The sequence below is a fragment of the Anastrepha ludens genome, chromosome 4 (assembly GCF_028408465.1).
Source record: "Anastrepha ludens isolate Willacy chromosome 4, idAnaLude1.1, whole genome shotgun sequence".
Taxonomy (NCBI): Eukaryota; Metazoa; Arthropoda; class Insecta; order Diptera; family Tephritidae; genus Anastrepha; species Anastrepha ludens.
In genome coordinates this window covers 57,965,190-57,983,622 of record NC_071500.1, presented here as the reverse complement: position 1 = coordinate 57,983,622, position 18,433 = coordinate 57,965,190, and the positions used below count along the sequence as shown (strand labels likewise).

The 18,433-nt window shown below is 38.0% G+C and overlaps 1 protein-coding gene across 1 annotated transcript; it reads left to right on the top strand.

Annotated features, from left to right (window-relative positions):
• The first annotated feature begins 1,944 nt into the window (after positions 1–1,944).
• LOC128861519 (uncharacterized) lies at positions 1,945–7,278 on the top strand. Its single transcript, XM_054099711.1, has 6 exons — positions 1,945–2,149; positions 2,244–2,528; positions 2,587–2,731; positions 2,917–3,420; positions 5,244–5,447; positions 6,175–7,278. Exons 1-6 carry the CDS (start codon positions 1,945–1,947, stop codon positions 6,875–6,877), a joined length of 2,046 nt encoding a protein of 681 aa, XP_053955686.1. The 3' UTR covers positions 6,878–7,278.
• Positions 7,279–18,433: the final 11,155 nt, after the last annotated feature.

The following is an 18,433-nucleotide window of genomic DNA, read 5'->3' as shown; positions in this document are numbered from 1 at the left end:
CAACACCCAGCTGGTCCCACCAGATACACAGCATAACCTTCAGGCCATGAATATTCTGCGCCGACGTCGATGTTGAAGCATGGCCAGGGTATCCATACGTTGCCCGACGTTTTGGATTGTCGTAATGGACCCACTTTTCATCGCCAGTCACAATTCGATGCAAAAAACCCTTTCTTTTGTGCCGTTGAAGCAGTTGTTCGCATGCCATAAAACGGCGTTCAACGTCTCTTGGCTTCAATTCATACGGCACCCAATGGCCTACCTTTCGGATCATTCCCATGGCTTTTAAACGTTTGGAAATGGTTGATTGATCAACTCCCAAAGTTTTTGCAACCTCTTCTTGCGTTTGAGCCGGATCTTGATCGAGCAATTCCTCCAATTCGGTATCCATGAACTTTGGCGGCGCACCCTCGCGTTCTTCGTCTTCCAAGCCAAAATCACCACTTTTAAAGCGTGCAAACCACTTCTGGCACGTTCGCTCAGATAGAGCATGCTCACCATAAACTTCCACCAAGATACGATGACTTTCGGCTGCTTTTTTCTTCATATTAAAATAATGAAGAAGAATTCCCCGCAAAAACACATTATTTGGCACGAAATTCGACATTTTCAAGTGTGGTAAAAATATTGTTGTTTACGCTTCAAATAAAAAACTTATACTGACGTTTGTGCCTTACGACAGTAGCTCTCCAATGAATGTTTGGAAATGTGGATCGATGGAATAATAATCAAGTTACGCCATCTGTTGTAAAACCGAAACGAACTTATTCATAGTCCTATTATCTTAAGAGGTTATTTGCTATATTATCGAAGCCCCAGCGCGACGCGGTGAATGTCGTCGTTTTCAGATATTAAATAGTTTGAGCACTTTCTGTGTTTAGCGAGGGATTACTCTAGAGATTCATGCATTGTTCTTATAATATCCTCAATAATACCTGCCTGCGTCGCTGCTCCACTAACTGCGAGCAATCGAATGGCATCTACTCGTACTGGACTGCGTCGGAGCAGAAGAGGAGGGGTATTAGTCAAGTGATTCAACTGAGCTTTTGAAGAGGTTATTCGCATATTTGGTATATCTTTGTCATGTCCGGATCTATCATGCATAAAATAGTTGTTTAATATAAGGAAATATTCAGAACAAAACTATGTCAGCCCTACTCGGTTATCACTAGACCATTCGAGCTATTTGCCTGCTCTAGGTAGTATTTGTAGTGCGCTTAAGACATTCATGGAGCAAAAGTTTGTGAAGGTGTTAATTGTATTTCGATGAATTTCGCTGACTGCCTGTCGTGGTGGGCACGAACCTGTTGGTGTACGTTGCGCTGAATCGATCTTGTAGGGGCTCAATACATACCAGGCTTTCCTCTCCACCTGAGATCCGTAGCCGTAACGGCACTTAATTGTTACTTCGCCGTGAAGCTCTTCGCACCATATTAACCCGACCTAATCTATAATCCGACCTAGTATAACATTCAAATTGTTTTCATTTGATATATTTCTCATCAAAGCTCTCATTTACCAACTACTTTCTAAAATTCACAATAGGTTTTGAAAACTGCTGCTAGCTTTCACAAAGCCTTGTTTATTATTGTATATAATGGCAAGTCTTGATAATGTTTCGGCTACGCAGTTTCAGGCAGTAGCGCGCCCATTGGCAGTTATTTTAATTTAACCGAAACCAGTGTAACCTTCAATGGAATCCCACTATAATTCTGTTTATACCACATTATTTTCAGTTAACTTTTTTAACAGCAAACAATTTTTTCACAAATATACATACAAGAGCAAACATATCAACCGCATTGCAAAGAGCTCTAATTGAATACGAATTGGAGCTGCAGGGAATACCCTAGTGAAAGGTAACTACGAAAAGAGCTACCACAATTCCAGGAATTGCAATTACAGAAGGCTGTGTAACCTGAATACATAGTTGTAGTCGATGTGATGCCATCGCGACGGGCGGGTGGTGGCACAGTGCGGCGTAAGCACTCAATTGGTAATTTGCGTCGTGCCCATCCCGCCTCGGGGGCCACATGGAATGTTCAGGTGGTGCGTGGGAAAATGTCATCCAAATGCCTCTGGCATGCTTGTCGCGCACTCGTGCTGGGCTTAACGCTGATGCTGCTCGGTGGCAGTATGGCTACGATAGGTAATTTACGAACGCAACAGCATAAAATTTACAAATTAAACACGCAGGCGTACTGTGACTGATTTCTGTATTCTTTTGTTTATTTTTGAAACAGGCTATTATGCGGACTACCTCTCGACGGGTTCTGAGTTGCGCGGCAATGCGACGGTGCGGGTCAAAAATGACCTAAAGGGTTTTCACCTCAACAACCTCTCCTACGTCGGACCTATTGTGATGGGCTTCGGTGGTTTCATTGTGGTGGCTTCTTGTGTTATGACATTTGAGGCGCGTGACTCAGCCGCAAAAGTGGTGCCAGCGCGTTTTCGTCCTGGTGCGGGCGGCAGCAAATCGACCGTACGCAGTAATCAGAGCAGCGCCACTTCGCAAAGGCGCGCCATTGGTAAGTAGTTATTAAATAGAAGTGGGAAATAAACCACTAAACTATCTTATACTTATAGGTATTCAATTGCAAACAACGCGTTGGGATCAACAATTTGGTGTATTTCGCACGTCACCAGCTGAGCCGCCACCGCAAGCCACACCACAGCCTTTCGATCGAGAGGCACTTACAGCCGAGCTTATCAAATTTTCAAAGTCCCTCAGGTAAATCAGTTTGGTTTATCTAACCATTTTCACTTCGCCACAATTATCTTCATGCAATCACTTTGTAAATATCGCATAATATTCACACGTTTCCCGCAAGCAATACATTTAAACCCAACCGCAATTCAGTTCAGCTCAACTCTAGAGTTAAAACAAAAAAATCGCTTTCGCTTTCATTTCATTAGCGCATCCGCTCGCTTTTCTCCACAACTACGACGCCTCACCCACACTGGTTCTGTGCCAAATCTCTCCACACATGTCCCCCATCCCATCGCTTACTCCACTAACCTCTCACATTTGCTTTCGCCGCATCACAAACCACTTTTATTGCTGGAACAAAAACGTCACCGACACCATCATCGACACCACCACCATCATCACCGCCATCTGCACACCAACAGCAGTGGACGTCAGGTAAAGTCGCGCGGGTCGCGCATTAGCAATAGTTTGGTGCAACGCAATACTCGTGAAAATGGTGGACCTTGTGCGCTACTCCAGCCGCCTTCTACAAATAAGCTCTACTGGCACGCAGCCTCCTTCGATGATGGTGCCCGTGTAGAAAAGCAGCTATCAAGGGCTACAGTGGCTGATATGTCCCGTCGCTCCGACACGGCTAAGCGTCATGTGCTGGCACGACAGAAGCCGATCGAACAGGAGGAGGACAAAAGTAGTCCGCTAGGCAATCGGAGGTGAGTACCGACAAGGATCTAATCAATAAGAGTCGCAAACATGGTTATGAGTGTGGGCGGTTGTATTGATAAATGTTACTGAAAGCAATGTACGACCGTTAGTCTCTACGTAAGCAATTTCTTTGTGTGGCATACACCTACTTGGTATAATTAAGCAGTATAATTTTTCCTATTGATGTTTGGTACAGAGCCCCGCAACCTTAGGATCCACCCCCCTTCCTTCATGCCGTCCACTATTAGGTGGTTACACAGGACTCTGTCACGTTCAAGTATATACCTTGCAGTTTTGTTCCTTGCTATTCTGTAAAGTCCGCGAATTTCATAGGTCTGCATTGTTCTGTGAAAATGAAATGAATTAAAATTCTTATGTTATATTTGGATAAGCTCATGCAATCTTTAAAGGGTTTTCGGTTATAAGAACCAAAACGTGGTCTGGAGTGCGCAAACCTGGTAGTTTGTCGTAGTATAGTTCCCTATGAGCTTCTTCCTCTTGTTTGTCGGGATGCCGCCTGTCCGAACCGCAAAAGAATTCTAGACCTATAAAGGCAGTTGATGTCACTTCTTGGCGAGTTTGTTTGGAATCTTTTCTCTTTAATACTATTGTGACCCGCTTCTCAACAAATTTTGGTGCACTGAAGCATTACATCACCAGCTTAGAGACTACCTTGTTGGATCTGGGTACCCTAATATCTGCTTCACTGTCTGACAAGGTTGCAATTTATCAGTCCCAGTAACTGTGGTAATCCGATATTGTAGTCTGCACATCTTTATATTTCCGCCTAAGAATTGAAAATCTGGTTTCAGAGTATCTTAACTTTGATCCAAAGACACCAATTTCAATACCTTCTTCGGTAACTGACTCAATCGTGCACCAAGTTATCATAAATTTGTTTAACTCTTTTCGCTTTGGCCTGCATGTGAATGTGAAGGGGTATAACCCCCAGTAGGTAAAAGGAGTACCGCACATTCTCTGATTAAGTTCAGAGTACAGAGAACCGTACAAACTTGGGGTGGTGTCAAAAAATCCGTTAGAGCAACATAATCTTTGATTTTGATGATGATTGTAGCCTTTTCATGTTTCTCTTCATTTTCATTAGTTCATCTCGATTACGCTCAAGCGCGCTTGCTGACGAATTACAGTACAATCGTGATAGTCCGACATTTCTTAATCCGACACGTTCGGTAATCCGACAACTTCATAACGTGACGAGGCCACTTTGGCTGCTACGACACTGCTACGCTGGTCACAAGAACGTGGTGTTGATATGGAAACTGTACTCCAGCTTAAGAAGGTCCAAGAAAAAGTGATTGCCGAGTCTTATAAAAGAAAAAAACAAAAAAGTATTCTCGATTACATATGTTAAGTAGCTCATTTCGCTTTCGTAATTCATATTTTGTGTTTCAACGTAAGCTGGTTTTTACATATGTATTTACAATAATGTTTATACTTACGTTCATGTTTTATATTAACTGCATATGTATGAATTAAAAAACTAAAAATTTCGCGTGTAATTAATTTCTTTAAGTTTAGCAGTTACGTTTTTGTTCCCCCATTAAAAGAGATATTAATAAAAAGATGATTTTTGCGTTATGCATTTTGATCATAAATTTCGAATTAACATTGATTAAATGGTACCTTCGGTAGTCCGGAATATTTGATAATCCGACAACGAGTCGGTCCCGTATGTGTCGGACTATCACGATTGTACTGTATATATTTTCGACTTCACTTTTTTTCAACTATATTTTTTTTTTGCCTTGTTAACTTAAATGTTAATGGATGTACAAGTACTAACAACTGTTTCTTTTCTTCCATTTGCCAGAAGTTCTACAATGTCAGACTCTTCATATAGCGGCCGCTGGACGGCACGCTGCGCCTCCATGGCTAGTCGCGCCTCAAGCATCGATTCGCGACGCATACAAGTTGATTTGCATAGCCCTGAAGTAATGCCAAAATCTATATTGCGCTCACCGAAGCGGTACAGTTCTGGACCATCCGCCACTCCGTCAGTGGAGAAGGAGTTCAGGTATACTTAATTCATTTGATAATTTGTTTTTCAGAACTCAGGAGTTAAGTTATTAAATAGAAAATTTAATGTAGTTTAGTTTAGGCATTTGGTTATCATCTATCAGGGCTTAGGAGAGTGGCACATATTTAAACAATACTGATATACTGTGTGGTGATCTGATAGCCATTCCTAAGACAAAATCTTTAAAAAACTTTATCGACTTTGAAAAAGTTCCAAAACTACACTGCTTTAAACTAGTGGCCCTTTATCGGCCTTGAAAGGTTTAGTCATACTCTGTCAGTTCATTACCAGGCAAGTATGCATATCTCAAGGCAAGTATACTGTATAACTCGACACGTGTGAATAGAATGAAACCTCAGATGGTCGCAGCAGTTCATCACGCTGAGCAGAAAGGACCGCTGACAAGCCGCATCATAAGGAATAAGAATATATAATATAAAGCAACTGCCGGAAACTGTAACGCATCTCCTGAGAAGGAGATGGAAATTTATTGGTTCAGAAACTTTTAAGCATCTAAATGATAGGGCTGGATTAGCGATAGGGCAATTTGTTTGAATAGCGCAGCTGCTTCAAGTGTACTGAAAAGAAAGTCCTGATAGACTAACTAATGTTTGCGTTGGCACGCACCCAGACTTTTTGCACAAAAAAATTTCGAATTTTTGTGAGCATAATATTATATTTTGAGCATATGACTTTCCACATTTATTTTTTTTTTTATTTCCAGGAGCCAAGCAAGCGTTTGTTCTGAGCCACCTGCAGCCATACACCATCTTTCCGGTCAATCGAGCTTGGAGCCTTGCTTCCCTGAAGAGAATATCGATAATGTAGAGGATAAATTATCCAACAGCATCAACGGCGTGGCGTTATCACCGGTTGCGCTAAATGTGGCCATTCAAACTGTTTCTATGACAACTGTGCACCAAGTAGAAGAGTTGCCGCCACCGCTTCCCAAGAAGTTGAATAGCATCCTCAAAAAGGCACGACCCGACACGCTTTGCCTTGACTCCAATGCGAAACCTGTTGTGGTGAATGAGTGCAATAAATCCTTGTATCGCAGTAATTCTTCACGTACATTCTATCGACCTAAAGCACAACTGCCCAATGTATCGGACGATAGTATCTTCTTTATACGTTCCTCAAGTGAACGGCAAAGTATCGAGAGTAATGATCTTTACGATTCTGTGAAGGTAATAAACGAAAGACGCACAACGCTCTTGCGAACAGAAAGCGAAGCAGCGCTTAGCAATATGCAAAAAGCAAGCAGTTTCTCGTTGCTAGCCGAGATACCAGAGCGTGCGCAAAACAATTCAATAGATGTGGACGAGAATACATCGAGTGAGGATACGAAGACGACGCCAAAAAAAGAGACCACCGTGGAAATTGAGCCGGAAGAGGAACTACCTCCTATAAGCCAAAACGAAGGGTGAAATGAATAAAGGAGTTCATAAATCAAAAGTAGTTGATCCAAGCAGGAATCTTATGTGTATGTACCGTAGAAGCCCTTAGAAATAGGAACATTTTTTACCAAAAGTTCAGAAACTGTAGCCAAGTACCGGTATTAGTAGATTTAGATAATTATGGCATAAGATAAGGAAATGGTTGAATAAGTTAGTAGCTTATATTTAGCGAGTTTGAGATGAAATTTGGAACAGGTGAAATAGAAAATTTATGCCTGAACTCTGTTTTCTTCCAGTTCAGGATTCGAAAGTTAAATAATTTATTCAAATATTTACTATACAGTAAACTTTTATTTAAGAGATTACAGGATTATCTAAACTGTTCAATTCGCTAGCATTAATTGCTCGTTCACAATTGTAAAAATGAAGAATCGGACACTTTAACTGGCTCATGATGAACATTAAAATTCCTGTCTTGTTTCAAAATAATTATTTAGAAACTTGTTGTTAGTGTTGTTGTTGAATGGCTGTCTAATTCGTAGTTAAGTTAGAGAATACTAGAAGTTTTTGAAACGAAACGAAAATCAAAGTCAATAACTAAACATAGATTAAACAAATAATAATCGCCTTCACATCTGAACATACATACATATATAACAGGCATGATGAATGCACATATATAGAGTTGCAAATATTCACTTTTGTATGTGTTGCGCCTTGAATTTTTTCAAAATTAATCTTAAACAAACCAAAAAACTTTGTCATTTTCAACGCCTTCAGGGAATCTAATTTGGTTTCATATAAACTAAAACACGCATAAACACATTAGACATTGTACCAAAATCCGTACACCAGTCACACGCCATCTCATTTCCACATTTCTTAAAGCTATACTTTTATTTTTAAATGACGCCTTTCCGGTATTGGCTGACACCGACTATAAACTCCGAGGGGACCAAATCTTACTCTACTAGGTTATTTCAACACTAAAGACACGCCCCCCTATTTATCACAAGCAGATACCAGATCAAATACCATTTTATAATATGATCCCACCACCTCCACCCATGCATCGTAATTCACTGACTAAGTCAATGTCATGCCAACTATACTACTCGTACTATGAAGGCTGCGGAAGACAATTGCGATGCCGATAACTTAAATTTTCGATGTTCACTCGGAACATGCAACATGAAAACATGGCAACAGTGTGTTCTTACAGCGTTAGTCTCTCGGCAGGCAATGGCAAACTTTTGAGTTTATTTCTGCCACAAAAAGACTACATATAGAAGTCGTCTGCTATTTGAAAATGGCATAAAAACTGTAAGATTCTTCACCTATACATAAGTCAAACTCACAAATCTGTAAACTGAAGAAGACGCTCAGCCAAGTATATGCCTAAGAAAGTAGATATACGAAATTTTGTCTAAACTGTGTAAAGTGAACCTCGAGTGCACAGATAAGTTGATTGCTTGATTGATAACAACAGATACTTCGCCTCGTAAGCGAGACATAGCAAAGTTAACTACTATAGGTATGCCAGCAATATCTTGTACAGTAGGATGGTTAACTCAGGCGATTCAAGTACACAACTCAAACCATATCCGCCAGCATCTACATAAATAAATCACATGATTTAGACGGTTTCGGCTGCGCTAGGAATAGTTCCAACCAATAAATATTCAAATGTTCCTTTTGAGATGTGTCCATCCTCTTCTTATGAGAGTCACGGCGAATATTGTTACCATAGTAGATTTATAATATAATTGGCGCATATGTACATTCTTTGTTGGTTGTTTGGCCGAGCTCCCTTTCCCATTTGTAGTGTTCACAAATTGATGTTATTCCTCAAATGGAGAGACCTACAGTTTTATGTCGCCTCAGAACGGCAGATGTTTTTTATGAAGAACTTTTTCAAAGCAAAAATATACTATAACTACATCTACCAAAAGCTCAGGCCTTGTTAGCCTTGGGAGTACCCTCGAGCACCTGCCATCCACGCGTAGTTAGAAAAATCTCGCAGTCTTACAAGTTTGGGTTCCTGCTCAGCGCTTACCGAGTCGACGTGTAGCAGACCAAGCGAAAACGGACAATTTGCTTAACCAGCTAATCTGCCAAGCAGTTTCCTGCCGAGTTTCTGTGGCTGGGAACTCATATGAGCATAATATCAGTATACCGATGAGATCCTAATGGAGTTCTGGCATTCCCTTACTAGTCTCGGGGCACTTCATATCTTATGTGATCTTAATTTTGAGTACATAACGCAAAGAAGTATCAAAAACTAATACACCAACAAACATACAAATTCGAGTAGCACAATAGAAAATGTATGCACCTTCATATGCATATCCTTAACCTCACAGTATTTCCAAAATTTAACTCACTTACATCCATATCTATAAAAATGGATGTGAAAGTGATCTGTAGTAACTACAAAATTATGGCTGCATACATATCTTTCGTAGATATAAAATACTTTCTGTCAATTCATGTAATCAACTCAAAGTAGTAACGAATCTATCGAAATATGCATATATATAAGTTTATATTATATTTACTACTGTATTACAAATAAATATATAACTTAACGAATTAGTCTTCATGCGCAAAAGGACGTACATATACGAGTATATATGGATTTATAATAAAATACAAACATCTACGGTCAAATAATTACCAATACGGCACAGATCCACTATTACAACTAATTAGTACCTAACGAATTTCAAAGAGATCCGATTATGGAATAGATATCCATGCGGTTTTAAGTTCAAAATGATCCTTAATTCGCAAAATGTTTTAACTATTGGAAATTAGTTCCAAAATCAATACGTAATGTTATTAGAAAAGCGCAATTTAATCATTATACAGGGTGGATATTGGTGCACTAAGAAATAACTTCTTTTGTAGTTCATATAATTTATGCTTTTTATTCCATTTAAAAGATATTTTAATTCAGTTAATTTTTTTTAATTTCTTTTTTTAATTTTTAACAATTTGAATGGTCTCTAATTGTATCTAGTAAGTTTGGAGTATGTGCGGCATTAGGTACACCAGAAAATTATTTATCACCGCCTGCAGAACCGAAGTGGAACTTACCGCATTTATTGATCGGAGCCAATATTTTATAAAATTCGGTTTGGTTGATTTTGCGCAATAACTCAACTATAATAAATCAGATACAGTCAGGTTATGTGAAAATATCACTTCAACGCTGCCAAAACGGCTCTGGTTATGTGTGAACGTGGGGCATTGCCCCTCGATAAGAAAGAAGAAGACAATTTTCCTTAACTTTTACATAACGCTAAAAGAGTGATGGTCCGACCATGCAGCGTTTTCAATCTGAACTAGATGCAATTTCCTCTACAATTTTTGGCAATAAATATTCACTTTGTCACTTAATTCGAAACTAGTTTTGCCTGACATAAAAATAGAGTTGAGCATGGACTTGTTCTATTTCACCATTCGAAGAATTTTGTAGCGAAATTCCAGGCTAATCGGCACGTTTGTGCCAAATTATATGAAGTGACTGTTGATGACCGATGACTTTTTTGGGCAAATAAATTTACTGCCAAAATGCATGTGGTGACCTAACATAACTGGCAGCGTTCTCACGACTGTTGGTTCAGTTTTAACGGAACGACCCGGATTTACATCCGCCGAAGGATTGTAACTTTTGCATCAATACCAAAGAAACTTTTGGTAGTGGTTTCTGTTTTTTATCATAAAACAATATTATAATAGTAACAACAACCTTGGTGGCAGAAGCTACAAAAACAATAGTTTGCGGGCTAATTATGAGGCTCCCATTCCCAAGGCCTTCAAGCAACTGTCGGCAACAAGTTTTCTTAACCTTTCTTTTCTTAACTCTCTCTCTCGACCACCCTATATAATATGAACCACCGAAAATGTTTGACAAAATCGTATGACAAGGGACTGAGCACCGTTTTCAGAATGGAAGGATTTTCAACGCCCTCTGCTTGTTTTCTTCGGGAACTTACCGGTTACTTGTTGTTTTTTTGTTTTGGTGGTTCAACATCATTACGATTATTAGGCGATATTCTGGATTGGGAGTCTCGTAAGCAGTGTCACAGTTAATTAATTTCTTAGGGGTTTGCCAGCGAAATTGCCAATTCATTCAGGAAATATTTACACTTTGTGTATTTCTGAATTTGCTGTCAATTAAGATGGAATTCGTTGCATAAGGAATAAACAATTAAAGCGGAATAGCGATCGGCGTAACCAAATGGATTTGTGCGTGACTACCATTCGGTAGAACCCACTGTTCAAAATACACTCTGCGAGTTTGAAAAATCAAATTATGTGCAAAGGAAAAAGTTGTTTCTTAGAGCAGTCGCTCCAGGCCAGGGAATGGTCTGAGTGTTTGCAAGAGGTACAAAATGATTTAAATATAAAGTGATTTTAAATTTATTAACATAAAACGGAAGATTGCAGTGCACATCTGACACAGCTGAACTCTTTCGACTCTTTGGGAATAAACAATATAAATTGTATTCCAAATTACTGAGACATATTGCAACTTTGAGCTTACTAGAGAATACAAGGTTTTCCTAGTTTAAAGATCGTTAAATCTTGCGCAAAACGTCGCACAAAGCCCAAGTTGGAATATAGTAGACCTTAGAAATAATGCAACGAATGTGATTAATAAATGAGAATCCTTTGTCGAAAACGACGCATGGATCCTAGATTTATTTACTGCGGAAATATGAGCATTTTTTTGCGGATGCGGGAGTTTAAAATATCGTCGCAGAGACTAATATGTCCGGAGACTAAAAAACTCCCCTTCCTTTGGAACCGTCGCCCACTCTGGAACCGCTTTCGCATTACGTCAGAGAGGCGTACCATCTTCCTCATTATAAGGAGAATTTTTTCCGCGAAACCACAGATGATTTCGCTCCTATCCTCGCTGCTTAGCGTCTTGTTCCCAACGCATGCATTGGGAAAAGGTGTGCTCAGGTTACGTTATGGTATATGCATGTGGGGTCTTCGCGTTTCACTATTTTGAACAGATATTTCTGGAAATACCCGTTCCCTGAAAGCGTTTGGGTTGTATAAAACTTGACTTCAGGAGATCAAATGCTTTACCATGTAGTGACGTCTTTTATTAGCTTGGCCGTCGTAGCTTTATCGTTTCGTCCTTTATTCCGCGCGCTGCACATTTGCTTTGGTCTTCTACTATCCGCTCGTGTTTTAATGCCCACAACTGTGAAAGATGAGGATTAGAAATGGTATAATTAGACGCCTTTGGATTTATGACTTTAGCAAAGTTCATGTAGAATTATTTACTGATATTAGCGTATGTATGTTACTACATTCGGATAGATAGTTTAAATCACTTTGTAATAACGAAATATCCGAAATTTCGCGGTGATGTTACAGACACGAATCTATATAAAATAATAACGGACCATGAATGCTACCCTGAGGCACACCAGAGCTGACAACGAAGCGGTGTGATTTGATATCACCATTTTCGCCATATGAGATTCAGTAAGACCTTAACAAAAGACGGAAATTTGAGTGGAAACAATGCAGTATGCGAAACAGCATCGAAAGTTTTAGAAAATAAAAAAAGGATGGGCAGCGAAAGCTTAGATAAGAATTTATTAAAGTAACGGCATATACCGTTACATTGCTAATTAATTGACCGCAGTTGTATGTATGCAACTATGTATATAATTAAACTAACATTTTTAATCCAAGTATATTTTTCCATTAGCATCAGCTTTTTACTCAATTTTTGTTTCATATTTAAAAATATCCATCAAGACTGAAGTATTGGAATATTTGTGAAATCACATAATTGACGCAAAAGAAAATATCTGAGAAAAACCATAAACAAAAGTAAATAAATAAAACATCTGCGTATGCAGACATCTCGCATGTTACTTTTGCATAAAATACCAAATTAAAGAAAAATATGACTTTTCTACAACTATCAACTACTTATATACGTAAATATACTGTTTACACTTATACACTTTAGAAAATTTGTTACCTAATTATGCATAACTTTGTACAAACGTACATATGTATGATATTGTTTAATATTTATATACTGTTAAATTATACCGTTACTTATTAAAGCGAATTATTTGTTGTAAGTAGCTACCTACTGGGTTCTAAGCGCATACTATATGCAATATTTCCAAATAATACAATTGTTATGAGTCTTTAATATTATATGTACGTAAAACCAAGAGGAGGTACTAAAAAGTTTTATTACCACCGAAAAAAAATCAAAATTTTCTTCTTAATATCAGTGATTCATTCGAGTTCAATTATGCTTAATTGTGATCAGCAGATAGAGTGACTCGGAGGCCAGTACCATTCGGCCAAAAATGTTTGAGAAATTATGAATTAAACACAGTTCGAGCTTTAGTAGTTGCATTAGCCTACAATGCTCATCGAGCTTTTGAAATTAATGATAACCTCTTGTTCTTTAATGGAACTCGAATCAGTGATTAAGTCTGCTAGTATTACAGGACCAAACAAGTTCACATAAACGATCAATTAGACACATTTTTTGCTTGAACTTAACTTGGCTGCATTACTCTGCAATTCATATCGAGCTTATGAAACGAATAGTAGACACGGTGTGCACTTACAAACTGTATATGCGCTCAGAATTCTGATTAGTTGTATTGCTCTAAGACTTAATGAGATGATAATCAGGGAATTATGCACAGCTTAATCAGTCTATAAGACTGGAGGAGACCCTCAACAAAAGAAGATATCAAAAAGAAATCATGTATTCACATAATACTTACACAACAAGAATTTTAATATTTTCGAGTCCCAATGTATGTACTTACATATAGTATATACACATACCACCTTGATCAAAAGGTTCTCGGAATATGTATGTATATTTAGAAATTTCAAAATAAAAGTTTGTTCCTCAAAAGTGATATTATCGCCATCAAAGTATTCCCCATCAACTGCAACGCTCTTATGCTAGCGTTTGATCCAGCTCTTGAAACGTTTCTGGAACCGTATTTTCGGTGTAGTCACCAGACCTGTTTCCGATTTTCCCATTACTACCTTTAGGCTGTTGAAATGTGTTTCCCGTACAGATTTTTTCACTCGATCAGAAAAAAATCGTAAGGAGTCATATCAGGTGAATCCGAGAACTGTTGGATGGTATTCGTTTCGTTATTGGTCTATCGGTCGTGAAAAAATTCATTCGAATATTGGTACATATACGATCCATGAGTTGTTTTCCCACAAACCCTTTCTTTTTTGGCGAATTGCTCGTCGTGCGCTCAAATAATAGTCCTTATTAACTGTCTGAGCTTCTGGTGAAAATTCGTGGTGTACTGTTGTAATCCGCAAGCGTTGTAACTCCGTAAGCATCCCTTTCTTTTTTGACAGAACACGACATGGCTTTTTGGTCTTCAATATCTTTACTCATTCGCCTGATGACCGTTTTGGAAATAATGCCTTTGACGATATCAGCGCGATCCCTTCTTTGTATTAAATTCACGTCCTTTGAGACAAACTTTACAGCAACGCGGCGCAAACGCAAATCAATAACTACAATGTCCTGAACCGATACATAAGCAATGTCTAAATCCTGTGCCAGCTCTCTGATATTTAATTTGCGGTTATTGATAAACCTTTTTTTCATCAGGTTTCGATGTTGACGGCCGCCTACATTCGTAATCCTCGATGGTGCAGAGGTATTTTTACCCAAAATGGCGTAACTTTTACAAATGTCAAGCAATAGCGATACAATTTAAGTAGGAATATTAATCGCAGATGTGGCAACCTAACAGATTTGAGCTGCCCCCGCGGGTATATCACCGACACAATCTCAGTTTGGTCATAAACGAACTGCCGTCACATCCTCTTTTAAATGAACAAGTGAACAAATCTGCTGATTCCTTCTAAATCGCTAAAAACCGATTAACGGTCTGATGTTGGCCACACCTTCTCAATTATAAGTGATACCCTTCAAAAATGTATGGTGGCGTTCTTGTGCACAATCAAATTTAATTATTTGTGAACCAGTGTAGTTAAATCTATCGCAACTTTATATAATATGAATAAATTTCTGTATGAATAATTATTATTCCGTGCACAAATTTGCTTCATATTCGTATTTCATGCACAGTGATTCGAACCTATGCACTTCCGAATGGTAGTCACGCACCAATCCATTCGGCTACGGCGGTGGCCCATGTTCGCCGTTGGAAATATTATCTGTCGTTTGCCATTAATTTTTTCGAGCCCTTTGGTAGCTCATCAATTCCGCACACAAAAAGCAGCTCGTCGTCTTTTGAGGTGATGTATCAATCGATCCATTTCTTCATAAGAGTAAAAATGCTGATCAGCCAAAGCGTACTATATACCATCGTTAGAAGTAAATGATAGCTGGAAGAAGTAACGCCTTGAGCGTACTGCAGATGAGCTATGATCTCTCATTAATTATGTTTCTGAGTATGTCTTCATCCCTTTTGCGATATTAGGTCGAGTGTTATTATAATGGAGGATAACTTTGTTGTGTTCCTCCTGGTACTGTAGGCGTTTTTTTCTTTTAGTGCTCAGCTTCAACACATTAATTGCGCTAGTGAGGTATTTAGCGCGCGTGTTCAACAAGAAGTGCCTCCAAATATGAATCCTCCAATTACGAATATTCGAAAAATTTCTATCTTTCACCGCTATTCCGGACCTCGAAATTTGAAATGTTCATACAACTCACGGCATGCCTCAGCCGCGTTTATTTTTTCGGATGGAAACAGAAAATCAAAATTTTCCCAAATGATGAAAATTTGCCACAAATCAGTTATCTTTGACCATGGAAAGAAGCACTCCACTCCATTCTCACTGTGTAATATTTTAGATCTGTCTATTTCTACTATCCTTATGACTGCAGGCACCTATCCGAAGTCAGCCTTTGTACATCTAAATTTCTGCAATCTTGACAAAGTAACGTAACTTTGTAAAAAAAAAAAATAGTAACTAGTAACTACTACTTACCTACCTACTAGTAACTACTACTTCCACTGAATCAAAGCAAAAAAAGAAAACATTCAAAAGCACGAACTATACCACCAGTACTTTGAAATTGCAAAACTGTTTTTTAGATATCGAAATAGGGTGTTATGACCTGAATATTAGTGTATTGTATTCATTTGGAAATTTATAAATGGATCGAATGAGATTTCTACATATATATAAAAGGTATATCTCAATGTTATTATGAACAAAAAAAAACAACAAAACCAAATTAAAAGAAAATCAAAATGGAATAGTTTCCTACAAATAATTTATATTTTTAGTCATTTACACATACATACATACATTTGTAAATGTGTGTATGTTTTTTGCGCAACTAGAGTTTCCGGAACACGTAGTTTAACGGTGTTTCTTGTTCATGTGTATTATTGCTTAAATACACGAATAACTTGTAAGCAGAAACAAAAATAATAATGAAATACTACACATCAAAGCAAAACACAAGCAATGTACTTATGAAGAACTACTTTGTATTCATTATAGAAAGGAAACAATAAAAGAAGAACCAAAACAGAACCCTCACAATAATATGTTATAAAAATAATATTAATGATTGTATGTGTGTATATGTGTGTATTTTATAAATGTGTACATTTCGTATAAGGCATAATTAGTATTATTGGGAAAGCAATACAAAAACTACAATTTGTGTAATCAAATGATAAATTGAAAAATCTATTACAATAAATGAGATTGAAACGAGCTTGTGTTTTTTTTTCTTATACAGTTAGTCACTTAAGTAAGTACACACCTATGGTGAAGAAAATTCAGAAGATGTAGCCAATATCAGGCCGTTAACCGGCTCTCAGCGAATATGAAAAATCCGCTAATTGGCTGACGTAACCCAGGGCGAATTGAATACAGCAGGTGGCGTCTTCCCAAAACAGTTAATATATTTTTCGCAATTTTGACAAATCTGACGTCAGTCACCATAATAATACAAAACAATCAAAAGAGGAGAAATTACATGTTTGCGAAAATTCAGTAAATGGTTTGGCGATATTATAATGTGTGACATTTAAACTAAATAAGCTAATTAAAACGAAGTTCCGCGTGTTAAATTGTGAAAACATTATAAAAAGATCTTCAAATGCAATTTTTTTGCATTTTCATACCAATGATAGCGTGGCAAGAAAGTGTGTGTATGTGACTATAATTTTTTTACATTTGCTGGTTCCTATTGCTTTCGTCTACTCTTTCTCTTCACAAATAAGTAATTCCCCACAGCGAATTCGGAAAGCACTATCGCTTATTCTATCATTCTTGGCAGAGTTCGGGTGCCGAGTAGCCGGTGACGTGGCAGCCGAAGTTGCTGGCACAATTTTGTTTTTCACCATTCGCCAAACTTGGTAATCTATCCTCCTCGCAAGCATTTTTTCTTGAATCTATTTTTATTTGTATATCCTCGGGACATGACGTCACAGCGAATTCGGAAGGCACAATCTTGTATTTTATCATTACTGAACCCACACTCGTCCTCGAATACACGTGAATAGAGCGGACAGAATTCTGTTGTCGGGTACACGGTGACGTTGCTACCGAAGTTGATTTTTTTGTATATCACCAGTAATCTCAGTTTTTTTTCGTAAACAAACCGATTCATAGTACTTCAGCTCATCCTGTCAAATTCGCTGAGAGCCGGTTAACGGTCTAATATTTCCCTCACCATGATTATGCAGTGAGCGGTTGTTTGTTAAGCTTAACGATTTTTTCTTTTTGGTTTACAAAAGTTCAAGTACTATAAATTGCAAGTGAGTATTATCTTTTTTTCACCTTATTTTTTAGCGATGCCATCAAGAAGATTTGATTCTAAAATTTAACAGCAAGCTCAAACTCTTTTTTACTAAAATGTTCTTGATGGTATGGATATTGATGATGTGTCTTACAGCAAGGCTGGTCGAGATGCCACACAGCCAACAAAATTGGTTTTAATGGACTTAAGTTGGTGTGTATTCTTATTTCATCGTAAATGGGTTTCCAATATCATATATTCCTGCTATTAATTACCTGTTGAAATTAGCGAGGAATCACAACAAATATAAAAAATGAACTACTTACCTCAAATCCATATGAATATGAGATATAAAAATAAATTAGGACCATCAGAAATAACTCCCAGTCAGACCAACAATAACTTTAAAACTCGCTTCTAAAGACTAAACGGTTCATTATAACTCCTAAGTTTGGGCTATTTATTTATTTATGTATAAATCTTCTCTCAAATGGACCACCGGCATTCCATTCCTACTTTCGCGGAGGTGGTATTACGTGCACCTTTTAAGGATTTAAAAGCAGGTGGGTTATCAAAGGAGATTGTGACTAGAGCCAACATTTCTTATTGGTGTTAGTTTAGCATGAAATACACTTCAATATTCGAAATGCCGTTGCTTGAAACTCAAAAACTTAACCTTGGATTTAGGCATCTAAAACTCTACCAGTTACTGCCTATCGGCATTCTTTAGCACAAGTTTTTTCATAGCAACAGTGTTTAAAGAAATATCATCCAGAATTTTAAAATATTCAAGTCAAATATCCCTCCACGCC

What these genes read in the sequence shown, in the direction of transcription:
- LOC128861519 (XM_054099711.1), top strand. Translation starts at nt 1,945, where the DNA reads ATGCCATCGCGACGGGCGGGTGGTGGCACAGTGCGGCGTAAGCACTCA. An exon ending in AAATTTTCAAAGTCCCTCAG is followed by an intron (nt 2,732 to 2,916) that starts GTAAATCAGTTT and finishes TCATTTCATTAG; the next exon opens with CGCATCCGCTCGCTTTTCTC. An exon ending in TCAGTGGAGAAGGAGTTCAG is followed by an intron (nt 5,448 to 6,174) that starts GTATACTTAATT and finishes TTTTATTTCCAG; the next exon opens with GAGCCAAGCAAGCGTTTGTT.